This window comes from Nerophis lumbriciformis, linkage group LG04, assembly GCF_033978685.3.
Source record: "Nerophis lumbriciformis linkage group LG04, RoL_Nlum_v2.1, whole genome shotgun sequence".
Lineage (NCBI taxonomy): Eukaryota > Metazoa > Chordata > Actinopteri > Syngnathiformes > Syngnathidae > Nerophis > Nerophis lumbriciformis.
Window position 1 is genome coordinate 36,078,775 of NC_084551.2, and position 18,503 is coordinate 36,097,277.

At 41.8% G+C, this 18,503-nt stretch overlaps 1 protein-coding gene across 1 annotated transcript; it reads left to right on the forward strand.

Moving 5' to 3' along the window:
- The first annotated feature begins 1,012 nt into the window (after positions 1-1,012).
- On the forward strand, positions 1,013-16,690 carry LOC133594229 (sperm-associated microtubule inner protein 4). The gene is made up of 7 exons (XM_061946979.1): positions 1,013-1,047; positions 1,129-1,197; positions 1,266-1,295; positions 1,375-1,559; positions 1,631-1,807; positions 14,235-14,335; positions 14,406-16,690. The coding sequence occupies exons 1-7, from the start codon at positions 1,013-1,015 to the stop codon at positions 15,009-15,011; spliced, it is 1,203 nt and encodes a 400-aa protein (XP_061802963.1). The 3' UTR covers positions 15,012-16,690.
- The last annotated feature ends 1,813 nt before the right edge of the window (positions 16,691-18,503 follow it).

Genomic DNA, 18,503 nt, shown 5'->3' on the forward strand with positions numbered 1-18,503 from the left:
TGATGTTCATGCACGGTTCATTTTGTGCACCAGTAAAAAAAACATGTAACTTTATCTTGAATTTGAAAAAAACCCAACATTTTATTTTTCACTAAAGAAGGGTTCGGTGGATGCACATATGAAACTGGTGGGGTTCGGTACCTCCAACAAGGTTAAGAACCACTGCTGTAGTCTGAACAACCGGGTCACGGTCATCCGACCAATACGTCATTAAAAACCGACAAGCATCCAAAAATGGTTGACAAATGAGCAGAAAGCAGGGGAAAATAATTTTTTGGGAACTCATGTCAATGTTCCACCTCTCCTTTCTCCGACTGCTCGGCCACACGCTCTTCGGAGCAGACATCGAAGCAAATGTCCCACAAACTGCTAGAGACAAAATGCTTGCCTTCTAAATCTTTTACTCGCAATAATTCGCTTCAGAAAATGTTGACATTGATTGTACAAAATCCTTGATATTGCCACAAATGCGCCGCCAGGACTGAGAGACCAACTAGAATTGGAGCCATGTTTACTTCCGTACACACTGCATTACATGTGTCTGCATGCCTCGTCAGTTTACGTTTACATTAGACATCCCTTTTTTGTAATGTGAACAATTACATAAAAAGATGGGATTTAACAAAAAAAAAATTGAATTGGACATCGGACCCTGTAGTGTGAACGTAGCCTAAATAGAAGTAATTGAGAATGTGGAACAGGTGTGCTCGAAGGACAAGGAACAGAAAGTAAAGGTGCTGCAAAACACAGTCCAAACAGGAAACACTATAAAACAAGAGCACCAGGACTGGAAATGGTACTAAACACAGGAAAAGTCCAAACTGTCATGTCAGATCATGACACCTTTCCTGTTTTTACGGTCAATTGTATTTGTCACCGGACAGCAGAGTCATTTGCACGGCAAGTTTCTGGAATTTCCCCACCACTTTTTAATTTAATCGAACTAATTAGTGTGGTTGTTGTGGAAAAATCTGTTCTCCTGTTTGATATTCTCATCAATGTTTCTCATCAGATGGAGTCCCCCTATGCCTATCACATCATACCAAAGTGAGCATATGGACACACGACACACAAAATCAAATGAAGTAAAACTATCCTAATTATTGGATTCCTTTCCTCCTTTCACAGGGGAATTATGGGTCCCTGTGACATCAATGAGGTCACAAAGAAAAGTGATGCGCGCCTCAATGATCAGCTGTGGGTAACCTTGTTTGTGTTATTATTGTAACATAAAATGATGAAGATGATGATGTGTCTTTTCTCAGCGTACCAAAACCCACTGATGTAAATGTAGTGTGAGTATGGATATTAAGATGATTCCTTGTGTCGAAATATGTTTGCCCCTGACACACAACTTGAAAACTGAATGATCAGGGAGAAAGCAATAAAGACTGGCGCTCCAAGAGAACATCCCTATGCATCCCACATCTCCCGCTTTGCCATGTTCCCGTCCAGTCGGTCTTCAGGTGGTCCTGGGGTCACGGTGGCACCGTTCCCATTTGTCAGCCCCATTGTCCCAACTCTACCATGCAATGTTACTGTACGCAGCAAAACTAAAGGTACAGTGAAATCATTTGGAGACATAAAAGGCTCAGGGGACTCTGTCAATAAATTCCATGTCCTGATACAGGTGGTCCATATAGGCATGAGGTCTTGGAGACACCAACAAGGGAGAAGACAGCCAAATTGGCAATGCTGCCCAACCCCAAAGAGGTGGGGAATGTGACGTCATCTGAGCGGACCAACGACATGGTGAAAAGTTTGGATACAATGCGCTGGGTTACCTCTTATCAGATGCACTACAAAGGTAATTGCTTCATTTTTGTGCCTTGCAAGAAGCGGAAACAGACACTGAATTGCAACTATGACAGCACAGCGTCATAAATGTTAGCATCAAATTAATATACAAACCCCGTTTCCATATGAGTTGGGAAATTGTGTTAGATGTAAATATAAACGGAATACAATGATTTGCAAATCATTTTCAACCCATATTCAATTGAATGCACTACAAAGACAAGATATTTGATGTTCAAAGTCATAAACTTTTTTTTTTTTTTTTGCAAATAGTAATTAACTTAGAATTTCATGGCTGCAACACGTGCCAAAGTAGTTGGGAAAGGGCATGTTCACCACTGTGGTACATGGCCTTTCCTTTTAACAACACTCAGTAAACGTTTGGGAACTGAGGAGACACATTTTTTAAGCTTCTCAAGTGGAATTCTTTCCCATTCTTGCTTGATGTACAGCTCAAGTTGTTTAACAGTCCGGGGTCTCCGTTGTGGTATTTTAGGCTTCATAATGCGCCACACATTTTCAATGGGAGACAGGTCTGGACTACAGGCAGGCCAGTCTAGTACCCGCACTCTTTTACTATGAAGCCACGTTGAAGTAACACGTGGCTTGGCATTGTCTTGCTGAAAAAGCAGGGGCGTCCATGGTAACGTTGCTTGGATGGCAACATATGTTGCTCCAAAACCTGTATGTACCTTTCAGCATTAATGGCGCCTTCACAGATGTGTAAGTTACCCATGTCTTGGGCACTAATACACCCCCATACCATCACAGATGCTGGCTTTTCAACTTTGCGCCTATAACAATCCGGATGGTTCTTTTCCTCTTTGGTCCGGAGGACACGACGTCCACAGTTTCCAAAAACAGTTTGAAATGTGGACTCGTCAGACCACAGAACTCTTTTCCACTTTGTATCAGTCCATCTTAGATGAGCTCAGGCCCAGCGAAGCCGACAGCGTTTCTGGGTATTGTTGATAAACGGTTTTCGCCTTGCATAGGAGAGTTTTAACTTGCACTTACAGATGTAGCGACCAACTGTAGTTACTGACAGTGGGTTTCTGAAGTGTTCCTGAGCCCATGTGGTGATATCCTTTACACACTAATGTCGTTTGTTGATGCAGTACAGCCTGAGGGATCGAAGGTCACGGGCTTAGCTGCTTATGTGCAGGGATTTCTCCAGATTCTCTGAACCCTTTGATGATGTTACGGACCGTAGATGGTGAAATCCCTAAATTCCTTGCAATAGCTGGTTGAGAAAGGTTTTTCTTAAACTGTTCAACAATTTGCTCACGCATTTGTTGACAAAGTGGCAGAGGTGGGACCAAGTCATTGTTTTGCAAGTCACAAGTAAGTCTCAAGTCTTTGCCCTCAAGTCCGAGTCAAGTCCCGAGTCAAGACAGGCAAGTCTCAAGTCAAGTCCTAAGTCCTGCATTTTGAGTTTCGAGTCCTTTCAAGTCCTTTTAACCACAGACTAATATATTAACACAGATTGTGTATGCTTTTCAAACGCTGTATTTATTTATTAAAACAAGTGCATTTTAAATTGCAGGAAAGAAAATTGTGCTGACATTGCACTTTATAATAGCACTATTAACCAGTCATTTTAAACATTAACTCATTCCTTTACAGAACAAACACATTGAAAAATAAAGTGCAAATGTACTTATTTGTACAAAAGTGTTAACATTGAAAAAACATGACATATACGTGAACATAACAAGAAAGTTGTACTTTTTATATGTCAGGGCCCTATGCTGCATTGCATCTGCAAAAGACCAAATTAGCCAAGAGTCTGTCAGTCATTTGTGCACGATGGGGGCGTAGTATGATGCCACCATGGCTGAAAACTCGCTCCACTGGAGCACTGGAGGCAGGCACTGCCAAGACTCTCATGGCCACTCGGAACAGTGAAGGAAGAGTCTTCATGTTCAATGCCCAGAACAAAAGGGGGGAGAGAGTTGTTTTGGGTTGGTGCACTACTTGTAAGTGTATCTTGTGTTTTTTATGTTGATTTAATTAAAAAAAGAAAAAATATATATATTTCTTGTGCGGCCCGATACCAATCGATCCACGGACCAGTACCGGGCCGCGGCCCGGTGGTTGGGGACCACTGAGGTAAACAACCAACAGTATGTCAGAAAGCTAGCTAAAACTGTACACATATTCATAATATAGTATACATTTTAACTGACCTTTATTTTACTATTTTTGTCTTTTTTTAGGTGGCTAAAATACGCGGTGCTGCTGACCGCCGTCTAACGTTACGTGTGATATATTGACTAACGTAACCCTGCTTAAAAAAAATCACTGAACAAAAAGTATGAATTAGGTAGTGAACTGCAACAGATTCCCATGTTTGCAATAACGTTATAACGTTAGCAGTGAGTTTACAGCCTCACTGATTTAACTACACAGCAAATAAAAGTCACGTTACTTAGCCAATAAACGTTATCTTACATTCAAAACTTACCGTTCTTTGTGCAACTTCAAATGCCGGACGAAGTTGGAAGTTGTTGCCTCTCCATCAGTAATTTTCGAACCGCATGTGTTGCATACTGCAAACCGTTTTGTGTTGACCACCTCGTAATTTTTATACCCAAACAAAATTATTTTAGGTATCATTTTTTGTTCACTGGCGTGTGGTTTGGACATGTCTTCTTCGTTGGTTGTCCTGCAATTTGATTGGATGAATGCTGTGTGATGAAAACAAAGTAGATCTAATTTGATTGGCTGTTGTACTGAGACCACACCAGCTGACACACGCAACGCTTATAGACAAGTACACAATGAAAAATACGTAGCGCTCCCGAATAACTTTTTCATCTTTGGGTTTTGGGGAAAGTAGCAAGTCATGTCAAGTCATGTCAATTCAAAAGGCTCAAGTCCAAGTGAAGTCACAAGTCATTGATGTTAAAGTCTAAGTCGAGTTGCAAGTCTTTTTACATTTTGTCAAGTCGAGTCTAAAGTCATCAAATTCATGACTCGAGTCTGACTCGAGTCCAAGTCATGTGACTCGAGTCCACACCTCTGCAAAGTGGTGACCCTCGCCCCATCCTTGTTTGTGAATGACTGAGCATTTCATGGAATCTACTTTTATACCCAATCATGGCACCCACCTGTTCCCAATTTGCCTGTTCACCTGTGGGATGTTCCAAATAAGTGTTTGATTAGCATTCCTCAACTTTATCAGTATTTATTGCCACCTTTCCCAACTTCTTTGTCATGTGTTGCTGGCATCAAATTCTAAAGTTAAAAAACCCTCGACTAAAGTCAGAAACCGGAGCGTCAAAACCAGGGGGAGCCTTAACTCAGAGGAGATGCACTAATTATAATATAACATTATAATAATGCAGTATTGGCATGGTTGGTTTTATCCAATGTTGATAATCTTAAATGTATCAGTTAATCTTTACTTTACAGTCTGAAGGAAAGGGAAACTTGACAGATTTAAAATTACATTTTAGTGAATAATGACAGGTTTTATAATTATTGCAATTCAGAGTCTTACCACTTTATGTTGAATATGTTGTTGACTTTTTTTGTAGAAAAAAAAACACAACTTTTTTTTCAAAACAAAACCAAATTATTTATCTAGATACTTTACGTTCTTTAAAAAGATGATTTCATTCAAATCCATGCAATAATTTGTTTTTTAGTGCATGTAAACATATCAAGTGTGTATGGGGATTTTTAGCATAACACATATTAATTTAATACATTATAATAATGTTTTTTATATTATGATAAATAAAGATGTATAGCCAAGAACTCTCCACACTAATAATTGTTGCGTTCAGGTCGCATGAAAGCGATAGTTGTAATCCCAGATGCAGAAGATAATTGGACACAGCGTGCAGTGCAATGTATTTAATATAAACCAATACAAAAACAATAAAACACTTGTGCAGGGAGGTGCACGCCGAACAAACACTAGTGCATTTGGGAATGCACAAAAAACCTAGACTATGTGGGAACTAACTTACTTGGAAGTCTCAAATAAGCAAACAGTGTTCAGCAGCATACATCTGTATACAATGCCACGGCTCAACTTAAATAGTCTTAATTGTTCATTTGAAACATGTGTGTGGAGGGGTAAAGTGTACAGGAAGTACAAAACACAAAACCAGTTAAGTTGGCATGTTGTGTAAGTCGTAAATAAAAACAGAATACAATGATTTGCAAATCCTTTTCAACTTATATTCAATTGAATAGACTCCAAAAGACAAGATATTTAATGTTCGAACTGAGAAACTTGTTGTTGTTTTTTTGGAAATAATCATTAACTTAGAATTTAATGGCAGCAACCCATTGCAAAAAAGTTGGCAAAGGGGCATTTTTACCACTGTGTTACATGGCCTTTCCTTTTAACCACACTCAGTAAACGTTTGGAAACTGAGGAGACCAAGTTTTTAAGCTTTTCAGGTGGAATTCTTTCCCATTCTTGCTTTATGTACAGCTTAAGTTGTTCAACAGTCCGGGATCTCCGTTGTCGTATTTTACGGTTCTTAATGCGCCACACATTTTCAATGGGAGACAGGTCTGGACTCCAGGCAGGCCAATCTAGTACCCACACTCTTTTACTATGAAGCGACACTGTTGTAACACGTGGCTTGGCATTGTCTTGCTGAAATAAGCAGGGGCGTCCATGATAACGTTGCTTGGGTGGCAACATATGTTGCTCCAAAACCTGTATGTATTTTTCAGCATTAATGGCGCCTTCACAGATGTGTAAGTTACCCATGCCTTGTGCACTAACACCCCCCATACCATCACAGATGCTGGCTTTGGAACTTTGCGCCTAGAACAATCCCAATGGTTCTTTTCCTCTTTGGTCCGGAGGACACTTCACTGGTTTTGGGGTTTGTACAACCAAACTACAGTAAGAGTGCCAGACAGGAACTACAACACCAAACATAGGAAATGCGTGACAGAACCCCCTCCTTAAGGGACGGATTGCAGACGTCCCAAAACAAAAACAGAACAAGTCCAAAGTCACAGCAGGGAGGAGGGAGGATTAGGTGGTGGGTTGCCTGGTTGCGTGTCTTTGCAACCAGTGGGTAAGAGTCAGATGCCGGCGGCGAGTAAAACGGCAATGCAGCTGGCGAGGCGGGCATCCTCGAACCGCCCATATCTGTGGACGACGAGGAGGAAGACGAGCTACGCCGCGCTTGAGCTGTATTGGCTTTTAGCCCAAACCGTGAATTGTGAGGCAAAGTAGGAAATGGGATTACAATATTCGACCACAGTTGGAGAGGATCGGTGCGCGATTGATCCACCTACAGCAGAGGGACCTGAGCGGCTTGCGCGTCTTGCCGGTGTTTCTAAGCTGCCGGGGTCAACTTCCGCCTTCGTCTTCGCCGCGCAAGATAGGCACTCTGCCAAAAAGTATCGATCGGAGTCATCTGGCCCCCACGCCATAGTCTCCAATTCCTGCGGTGAGTACTGCTGGGCCTCTGCTTTCATCTCCTCAAACATTCTCCTCACAAACTCCCTCATTTCCTCCTCGCTTTATTGTTCTGCTGGTTCACTTCTTGGTCGGGACATTCTGTCGCGGTCAGGTCGCATGATAGCGATAGTTGGGATTCCAAGTTGGCTGTGAAACTCAAATGAAGGAGAGAGGCTGGGTGTTTCCCCCTCATAGCCCGCCTGAACAGGCGAGTCGCGCCGCGGGTGTAGGTAATGCCAACACTCTGTTCGCTATCTCTCAGGTGGTAGTGTGCGCAAAGCACCTTATGTGCGGGTCCAGCCAGTCGCACACGGCCAGAAGGATATGTAAAAAAATACTTCTGACTGCATTCTTCTTGCGAGACAGCTATTCTGTAAAAAAAAAATATATATATCCATGTTTTAATCTTGCGAGAATTTTTTTCCTTTTTTTTTCATTCAGTCAATATCAAATAAAATACCGGTAGTTTATACAAGACTAAAATAAATCATGAATGAAAAGGAACAGAAAGAAGTATTAACTAATAATATCCTCCGCCGAGTCACACAAATACAAAATTTGCTGTTGAACTCAGAAGACTTTTAAGGCTGTACTTGTTATGGTACAGGGGGAAGATGACGGCACAGAATGCAGGACGTCGTTTTAGCTTTATTTATTTATATATACAATAAGAAATGAAGTGTGAAACTAATCCAAATGTGTGTGGTGTGCGACTATGTATGGTGATTAGCTGTTGAGTGTTACAGGTAGTGTTGAGCGAGGTGTGGAAGTCCAAGGGGGCAAGACAAGCTCGGAGGTCCGTGAACAGGCGTGAGGTCGAGGGCAGGAGCGAGGCGTCAGAGTCCGTGTCCAGGCGGCAGGTCGAGATGCAAGAGGCAGCCAGGTTATTTAGAGGGGATACAGGGAGACGAGACACACAGCTCGTGACGCTGAAACGGAGGAATGCTGCTGGATAACGACAAGGGACACGAGACAAATGAACACGGTGGGGGAGAAACACAGAGAGAGAGTGTGCATAGAGCTAGAGATTTTCGGCTTACTGTACTGGAACAGGTCGCTACGTTCTGGCCAGGAACGCAGGTCTGCACTGGCTTAAGAAGCCCAGGGAGCTCATCAGCGACAGGTGTGAAGATTGCTGATTGATTGCAGCCGCTGGCTGCAGCAGGAGTGGCACGCGCAGGAGCTCACTTGGAGGTGCGCTCAGCGCAGCACACAGATGAATGCGCCCAGGCTGTGACAGTACTCCCCTCCTTATGGACAGCTTCCAGATGTCTTAGAACTGGAAACAGAAGGACACTGAGATCAAGAGTCAAGGGAGAGTGGAGGGGGTAATTGGTGGTGGGTCGCCGGCCCAAGTGTCCCTGAATCCACCGGGGACGAGTCTGGTGGCGGTAGTAGAACGCCGCTGCCCATGGACGCGAGTGGCGCCAGAACCACAGCAGCCTAATAGTTCCACCCCTATATCCTGGGCGTCGCTGCTGTAGGCGCAAAAAAGTGTGCGGGCGTCTGATGGCCCCCAGAGACGCAGTACAATCTGCCTTTTTTTAATTAAAAATGTTAATTTAATCCCACCTTCTAAACCCTTTACCCCCTAAGGTGTCTGTATATTTTTATAGCTTCTTGTTCTATGCTGTAGTGTTCACGTTTAGACCTTTTTGTGGAAGTGTTGAGATATAGCCATCCATCTTTCTTTTGTTTTTTTGTTTTTTTAAATTCCAAATGTTGTTTTTTTCGTTAAAGAGTGGATGGCAGAGGGGGGGTTAGAAAAAAGGCCTTCAGACTGTTAGCTGTTCAGCTAACAGTCTGAAGGCCGCCTGTGTGGCTGGCCAGCCAGAGGTCGCGGGAGCAAAGATGCTGGAGACGAGGGCGGCGTTGTGGTACAGCCCGCCGGAGACGAGGAGGATGACGTCGTCGGACTCAGAGAAGAGGAGGACGATGTCGTCGGAGCCAGAGATGAAGAAGCAGGCTGAGGAGCTGAAGCATGAACTGGCCGTGGTGCTGGCATGGGGACCAGTCTGGGTGCTGGTACGGGAACCAGTCTGAGTGCTGATACAGGGACCAGTCTGGGTGCTAGTACGGGAACCAGTCTGGGTGCTGGTATGGGAACCAGTCTGGATGCTGGTACGGGGACCAGTCTGGGTGCTGGTAGGGGGACCAGTCTGGGTGCTGGAATGGGACCAGCCATGGAGCAGGTGCTGGTACGGGGACCAGCCTTGGAGCTGGTTCTGGTACGGGGACCAGCCTTGGAGCGGGTGCTGGTACGGGGACCAGCCTAGGAGCAGGTGGTGGTGGTCTGGCTGGAGGTTGCGGATTGGTCTGCCGAAGACTAGGTGGTGGTGGTCTGGCTGAAGGTTGCGGCTTGGTATGCCGAAGGACAGGTGGTGGTGGTCGAGCAGGGGGTAGCCATTTTGCTAGTCGCAGCTATGCCACCCCACCAGCACAGCCATCAGTACCATCCCCCCCTCCGAAAGCGGACGCCAGACGCTTCCTGACAAATCTGGAACAGTCACAAAGGGTGGGAGGCGGGTAGATTCTTACTCCCCTCTAGATAGGCGGAACAGTCCATCCCTCTTTCCCACAGGAGACTGTCGAGGAGGACCAGAAAACATTTCCAAAGCGGTGGGCGGAGCAAGAGTTATTGGGGGTGGGGCCAATGTCACTGGGGGCGGGGCTAGAATCACTGGGAGTGGAGCTTGAATCATTGGGGACGGGGCGTGAGTCACTGGAGGCGGAACTAGTCACTGGGGGCGGGGATAGGGTCACTGGGGGCGTAGTCCTCTGACGAATGCCACGACGGCAACGAATCAGCCTTCAACTGTTCAAAAATCTTCTCTTTTTGACGGTTCGAGAGAGATATTCCACCTGGTCGGGTCAACTCACTGCGTCTCGGACGCATGGTGACAGGTAGGGAACCGTCGAAATCGAGAAAAGGGGCTGGGACTAAGGTCTACTGTGCCATCTGGTTCCTATTCTTTTGGCCAAAATGTACTGTTACGGTACAGAGGCAAGAAGACGGCACAAAATGCAGGACATCGTTTTAGCTGTATTTATTTATTAAACAATAAGAAATGAAGTGTGAAACTAATCCGCTGGCTGCAGCAGGAGTGCCGCGCGTAGGAACGCGCGTAGGAACGCGCGTAGGAACGCGCTTGGAGGTGTGCTCAGCGCAGCGCACAGATGAATGCGCACTGGAATGCGCCCGGGCTGTGACAATACTTCTATTTCGTATCATACTCTACAACCAAAATATCAGCCCACTCAAAGTCATATATTTTCATCATCATGATTTTTACATAATTTTTTAAATACAGAGAGATTTACATTGTTTTGCTCCAGTGTCACGTTTGTTCCATAAACTAACTTGTTTGACTGACATGTAGCTTTCCATTGTCACAGTTCTTAAGCTACATTTATTAAAAATTTCAGTTGTTCTTAAGGTTAAAAATAGCAAAAGTTATACCATTTATAAGTTTGGAGACAAAAAACAACTTACAAATTATAAACCTGTTTTCTTACTTACACAATTTTTTTTTTTGGGGGGGGGGAATTGTTTAACAACAGATTGGACTAATTCATAAATAAAAGAGGAACACTCGCTGACAACCAATACAGATACAGAGCTAACATTTCAACATGGATGGCATTAATCGATATAACTGAAAAAGATTACCAACACAATTGATGGTAAACAGTGTGCAGCAGCAGTGTTTATTAATCTAACAAAATCATTTGACACAAATAATCATAATATCCTAATGAACAAATCAGAGCTATATGGCATGAGAGGGTCTTTTTTTAAACTGGGTAAGAAGCTACAAACCCTGTTTCCATATGAGTTGGGAAATTGTGTTAGATGTAAATATAAACGGAATACAATGATTTGCAAATCATTTTCAACCAATATTGAATATGCTACAAAGACAACATATTTGATGTTCAAACTGATAAAAAAAAATTTTTTTTTTGCAAATAATCATTAACTTTAGAATTTGATGACAGCAACACGTGACAAAGAAGTTGGGAAAGGTGGCAATAAATACTGATAAAGTTGAGGAATGCTCATCAAACACTTATTTGGAACATCCCACAGGTGAACAGGCAAATTGGGAACAGGTGGGTGCCATGATTGGGTATAAAAGTAGATTCCATGAAATGCTCAGTCATTCACAAACAAGGATGGGGCGAGGGTCACCACTTTGTCAACAAATGCGTGAGCAAATTGTTGAACAGTTTAAGAAAAACCTTTCTCAACCAGCTATTGCAAGGAATTTAGGGATTTCACCATCTACGGTCCGTAATATCATCAAAGGGTTCAGAGAATCTGGAGAAATCACTGCACGTAAGCAGCTAAGCCTGTGACCTTCGATCCCTCAGGCTGTACTGCATCGACAAACAACATCAGTGTGTAAAGGATATCACCACATGGGCTCAGGAACACTTCAGAAACCCACTGTCAGTAACTACAGTCGGTAGCTACATCTGTAAGTGCAAGTTAAAACTCTCCTATGCAAGGCAAAAACCGTTTATCAACAACACCCAGAAACGCCGTCGGCTTCGCTGGGCCTGAGCTCATCTAAGATTGACTGATACAAAGTGGAAAAGTGTTCTGTGGTCTGACGAGTCCACATTTCAAATTGTTTTTGGAAACTGTGGACGTCGTGTCCTCCGGACCAAAGAGGAAAAGAACCAATCCGGAGTGTTATAGGCGCAAAGTTGAAAAGCCAGCATCTGTGATGGTATGGGGGTGTATTAGTGCCCAAGACATGGGTAACTTACACATCTGTGAAGGCGCCATTAATGCTGAAAGGTACATACAGGTTTTGGAGCAACATATGTTGCCATCCAAGCAACGTTACCATGGACGCCCCTGCTTATTTCAGCAAGACAATGCCAAGCCACGTGTTACATCAACGTGGCTTCATAGTAAAAGAATGTGGGTACTAGACTGGCCTGCCTGTAGTCCAGACCTGTCTCCCATTGAAAATGTGTGGCGCATTAGGAAGCCTAAAATAGCACAACGGAGACCCCCGGACTGTTGAACAACTTAAGCTGTACATCAAGCAAGAATGGGAAAGAATTCCACCTGAAAAGCTTAAAAAATGTGTCTCCTCAGTTCCCAAACGTTTACTGAGTGTTGTTAAAAGGAAAGGCCATGTAACACAGTGGTGAACATGCCCTTTCCCAACTACTTTGGCACGTGTTGCAGCCATGAAATTCTAAGTTACTTATTATTTGCAAAACAAAAATTAAGTTTACGAGTTTGAACATCAAGTATCTTGTCTTTGTAGTGCATTCAACTGAATATGGGTTGAAAATGATTTGCAAATCATTGTATTCCGTTTATATTTACATCTAACACAATTTCCCAACTCATATGGAAACGGGGTTTGTAATTAACCAACAGGAAGCATTACGTGAGGATAGGTGAACACACACCTACAACGCTGAATATACCTTGTGGCATACTCCAGGGATCAATACTGGGACCAAATTTGTTCAATCCTTATATAAACGACATTTGTAAAGTTACAAAGGACTTAAAGTTAGTATAATTTGCAGACGACACAACTGTGTTTTGTTCAGGAGCAAACACACAGAAGCTAATACAAATAATAACACAATAAATGAACAAATTAAAGGGATGGTTTGACAAAAACAGACTCTCTTTGAATCCCAGTAAAACTAAAATAATGTTATTCGGTAACAGTAAAAGACAGAGTCAAACACAGATACAAATAGATGGAGTGGACATTGAAAGGGTGAATGAAATCACATTTTTTGATGCAATAATAGATGATAAAATAAACTGAAAATCTCATACAAAAGTATACAACATAAAGTAGCAAGAAATACGTCAATAATGAATAAAGCAAAATATTTTTGTCGACCAAACGTCCCTTTATGTTCTGTACTGTTCTTGCTCCCTAGTGTTACCATGTCTCAGTTATTGTGTAGAAATATGTGGAAATAACTACAAAAGTACACTTCATTCACTAACAGTGTTTAAGAAAAGACCAGTTATAATAGCACATAATGTTGGATATAGAGAACATTCAAACCCTAACATTCAAACCCTATTTATTGAATCAAAAATATTGAAATTCAACGATATAGTGCACTTGCAAACAGCTAAAATTATGTAAAAAGCAAACTATAACCTGCTACCCAAGGATGTACAACATTTCTTCTCAACAAAAGAGGAAAAATATAATCTTTGATTATTTATTTTTTTTTAAACATTTATGTGCACGTACAACTCTTAAGAATGGATTTGGCAAAGAAGTCAAACAAAGTACTAACCTGATCCAGTTTTAAAAAATACTATTCAAATTTAAAGTGTTTACAAAGTACAATGAAGAAGAATCCTGATAGACATCTTAAACTTTATTAAAAAATGAGATAATCTTTTTCATCTGGTTGTGTGAATCACAACTTTACTTTATTCATAAGAACTTTATCGATTATTTATGTATTTTGTTTTGTTTGTGTTCTAAATTGGGCACAGAAAGTAAACATGTTGTGTTTATAAAATTGAAAAGGGGTAGAATTTGATAAGCGCTGCTTTTTTCTACCGGTACTCCTTTTCCAACATGTAATGAGAAACTATAACTATGTGATGAACCACATTGTAACTGTATGCATGTAAAATAAAACCTTAACCATAACCACTTTCTTTTAGGTTATAAATACTTTCTCTTTTGACAAATCTGTTTTGAATGTTGTTACCGGTATGCATCATTTTTAGAATATAGCACTCTACCATACCAGTTCAATAAATTTCAAAATGTTTACTGTTTAATCGCGTAATAATAATGCAACTCATTAATAATTAATGTATACTATTTGAAGAAAATGCCAAGAGTCAATAAAAACGAGTACTTTCCGAAATTTTTAGACACCCCTAACTTACAGCCTCAATTCTAGCAAAATAAAAATGCCAAATGAATCATGCTGCCACCACCACAGTCACTATGTTGTTTTATTCATTTTAAAGGACTGCAGATGGGTAGTAAATGTCCTAAAAGTGATGACTTCAGGGAAAATTTGAGCAACACCACTGGGAAGACTGCATATTTTGCACCACTAGTCACAGAGGTGAGCAAATATCCAGTAAAAGATGAAACACAAGAACTGAATTCCTCCTAATGGTGGTGTTTTCTTGCAGAGAGATAGGACCCGTCATGTGTATGTTCCCTCTAAAGTGAGACAAGTAATGAGAAGAAAACCGGAGAGAAACCTGAAGAGCACTTCTGCAGGCGTGTATTCAAACCCATATTCAGCTATGTACCAAGGATCTGCTAGAGGCCAGCACAGCGCTCGTATAATTACAGGCGGCCACGATGACACAACATGTTCGCACAATGTTGACCCTCATCCTTCTGTGCATCCTGCAGCCGAACATAGCAAGGTCTTGCACATAAAACTAAAGGCGGAGAATAGTTGTATTGATTATGACAGCAAAAAGGGAGGCAAAGTGCAGTTTGACGAAAGCCAAACACCGGCATCAACAAACAAACAAGACGTCAAACCTCCACAAAACCTGCCTCGCCCTCGTGTGCTGCCTGGGATTGCACCTGTTCGGAGAGCTGCTGGCAGTCAGCAGGGTGCAGCTGGCAGCCTTCTGGCCGTGCAACGTTCTTTTACACGGACAAAGGCCCATCAGAACTTCAACAACTCCATCACGTATGAGTCACTCGACCTGAGGGACAATGTGTTCACTGGCAAGAGACACAACTTCTTTGGAATCAACTGTAATTACATACACGGATGAACTACTGCAGTCGCCATCCACTTTGGCACTCCGTCATTGTCGGAAATACACTACAAAAACTACAATCAAGGCCCGAAACACTTTATTCTAGAGATGTGCCCGTGGATCAGCACCAATCCGTATCGGACGATTTTCGTAAAAAAAGTGTGCGATCACCATTGCTGATGAATGCCTTTGAAAGTTGGTCACAAACGTCAAAACTCTCTGGATGATATATTTTATTTTTTATTTTGTCTTGGGAAGTCAGAATTTCCGAGTTCCTATGCGGAAATGACCTCCCTGGGTCAGATGTTCTACTCAAAAAGTCAGAGAGTCCTCAACGCCCCCGCTAAATTGGCTTCAAAGATGGCTGCTCTGAGTGTAAACAATAATAGAATCTTCTTAATATTCCTTACTCGCACGTCTGACATTTTTTTGTCACACTAAATCAGCCGTATGTGTACAATGTATTGTTTGTAAAGACCAAAATGGGGTATAAGGAACATCCTATTTAGGTTGGACTAGTCCTCCCAGATTATTTTGTTCTACGGCTGTACAAAATGATGAGAGGTGACTAGAATTTAAGTTGAACAATTTTCTCTACAAAACAGGCGTCAGTACAAACAATTGCGATGGAGAGAGAGAACCGAGCTATATAAAGGCACAATTTCTTACCGCCATAACCACAACACCAGGGGGAGCTCCACTAACCACGTTAAACCCAGATTCCGATCTAACAAAGGTCTTAACTCATTCTCTTTCTATGCCACATCAATGTGGAATGCGCTCCCAGCAGGTATAAAAGAAAGGGCATCTCTATCCTCCTTCAAAACCGCAATAAAAGTACACCCCCCTCCACACCCCGAATTGTAAATAATTCAATGTATACACCCTGATGATTATCTTGTGTGATGACTGTATTATGATGATAGTATATATGATAGTATATATCTGTATCATGAATCAATTTAAGTGGACCCCGACTTAAACAAGTTGAAAAACTTATTCGGGTGTTACCATTTAGTGGTCAATTGTATGGAATATGTACTTCACTGTGCAACCTACTAATAAAAGTCTCAATCAATCAAATCAATCAAACTCTCAAATGGACACCCTCCTCATAGGCTTTTGTCCTTCTTGGTTGACTCGCCTCGGCAGGAATCGACACTGAAAGTTAACTTGACGTGTGTGCCCAGCGCACACACATTTTCCTCCTCTCTCTCTCTCTCCTGGCTGGTACTTTATGACACCATTAATAATAATAGATGTGTGTAAAAGTGCATATATAAAAACGGTACATTCATTGTGTTTGTCTTCTTCGAGCAGAACCAAGGCCAAAGCGAGTCATTTCTGTCCAATTTCCCAAAAGACAGAAAATATTCTCTTAAAAGGGGCCACAAACAAAACTTGTTTAGGGCCAAAAAGAGCTGTTTGAAGCAAATGAAAACAACACTATCTTACATAAGGTTTCCAGTGGCCTTAGCTGACTGCAGTGTTTGTCTTTATACAACTAACTCCTGCTGCAATAACCTTGTATCCTAACATTCTGATCGGGGAAAGAAAACATTTTTGTACACGCCACACTCACACTGCTGTATATTCTGCTGCTTTCAAACTGACACTGCGCAAATCACTGCTTTGTGACACAAAGTCCTTGAGGCCCCCGAGCTTCAGCTTTGAGTGGTGTAACAGTATGTGCTTTCAGAATAAAACACAAAACAGTCTGAGGTTGCAACATCTTTGAGGCTTCAACTTTTTAGACATCAATTTGTTTGCTTTTCACCTGAAACTGTTGCCAGCCTTTGTCTGTATACATACATGTATATTATATTTGAATTTGGCGCCATTCTGATATTTTTCATTTTCAAAACCATTACAATATATAATTTTTTTAACCTGTAGGGCTCCCCTCAAGTTTGGTCCAAGGAACCTGGAAGGGTCAAAGACTCTAAGTTACAAAAACCTTAAAAATGTGTCATGTATTATTTATTTTTGTCAATGCTTGAATATCTAGATTAGGGGTGTCAAACTCATTTTAGCTCAGGGGCTGCTTGGAGGAAAATCTGTGCACACACGGACTATTGAAATCATGGCATTGAAACTAAGAAACAAAGACAACTTTAGGTTGTTTTCTTTGTCTTACTTTGGCAAAAATACAACAAACACATTCTGATAATATTACAATAAAAATATAGAGAAAAATACAGGCAGCGGTAAAGTTTAGATCTATGAAGGAAAGAAGAAAGTGAACAAATGTTTATAACTGAATACATTTACATATGCATAAAAATGTGTTTTCTTTTGTATAATTTTTTACAATGAATTAAGTAACGTTTATGACAACCTTTTTCCAAAACACAATATAGAAGGTGAGATATAACAGCATAAGGCATACATTTATCATTTGTTTTCAAAACGGTTACAAAAAAGTGGGACCCCAAACATTTACTGTGGGACCCCATTGCAATGATTTGATGGGGTCCCTGCGACCCCATTTTTATGACTGACCATTTTGAAAATTCCTAGCGCCAACACTGATGGAGTATTGGTGCGTGCAAAACAGCAACAGGCGGCTGTGGCCTACGGGCCGTTTCTAATACTAATCAAATATCATCCCGGGGTCCATAGATAATTTATTCGCGGGCCGGATCTGGTCTGCGGGCCTTGATTTTGACACCCCTGCTCTAGATCAACTTCGGATCTATCTGTCGATATAAAGTTGACATTTTGTGCCCTTTTTTGTCAAAGGAAACTTTTTCCCCACCATCTTGAGGGTTCCAGGTTCGATTCCCGCACCATCCTAGTCACTGCTGTTGTGTCTTTGGGCAAGACACTTCACCCACCTGCTCCCAGTGCCACCCGCACTGATTTAAATGTAATTTAGATAATGAGTTTCATTATGTAAAGCACTGTGAGTCACTCGAGAAAAGTGCTATATAAATGTAATTCACTTCACTCGTTCTTTTAGTAGCAAAAACACAAAATATGCAACATTTGCCCCCCAAAATTGTCACAGTAGAATATTCAATGTGAAGCAACTTAAATAGATCAATAATTCATAATAATAACAACCAATCAATCAATTCCTTTATTGTCATTATCATAATAACACTTAAGTCATACATGAACAACAAGATTTTGTTTGAGCTTTGTCCAGCGGCATAGAAACTGCATTAATGTGCGCGTTGACAATAGTTTACATTTTAGCATTTTAGCATTGTCAGGAAGATGGCGAATAGAGGGACGTGGGGGTGGGAACAGTTAGATGTCTGATGGGTGTTATGTTGATGTTGCAGCAATGCAATGTCCAGAGCACAATTATTGAGGTGGTGAAGAGTGAGGTAATAAGATGGTCCGGGGCAGCAAAGGGGCAGGCTGTTCATTTAGCAGTCTCACAGCCTGGGGATACAGACTGTGAGACATTCTGGTGGTCCTGGCGCGAATCGATCTATACCTCCTTCCAGAGGGTAGCAGGTTGAAGAGGCCATGTGCTGGGTGGTATCTGTCCTTCAG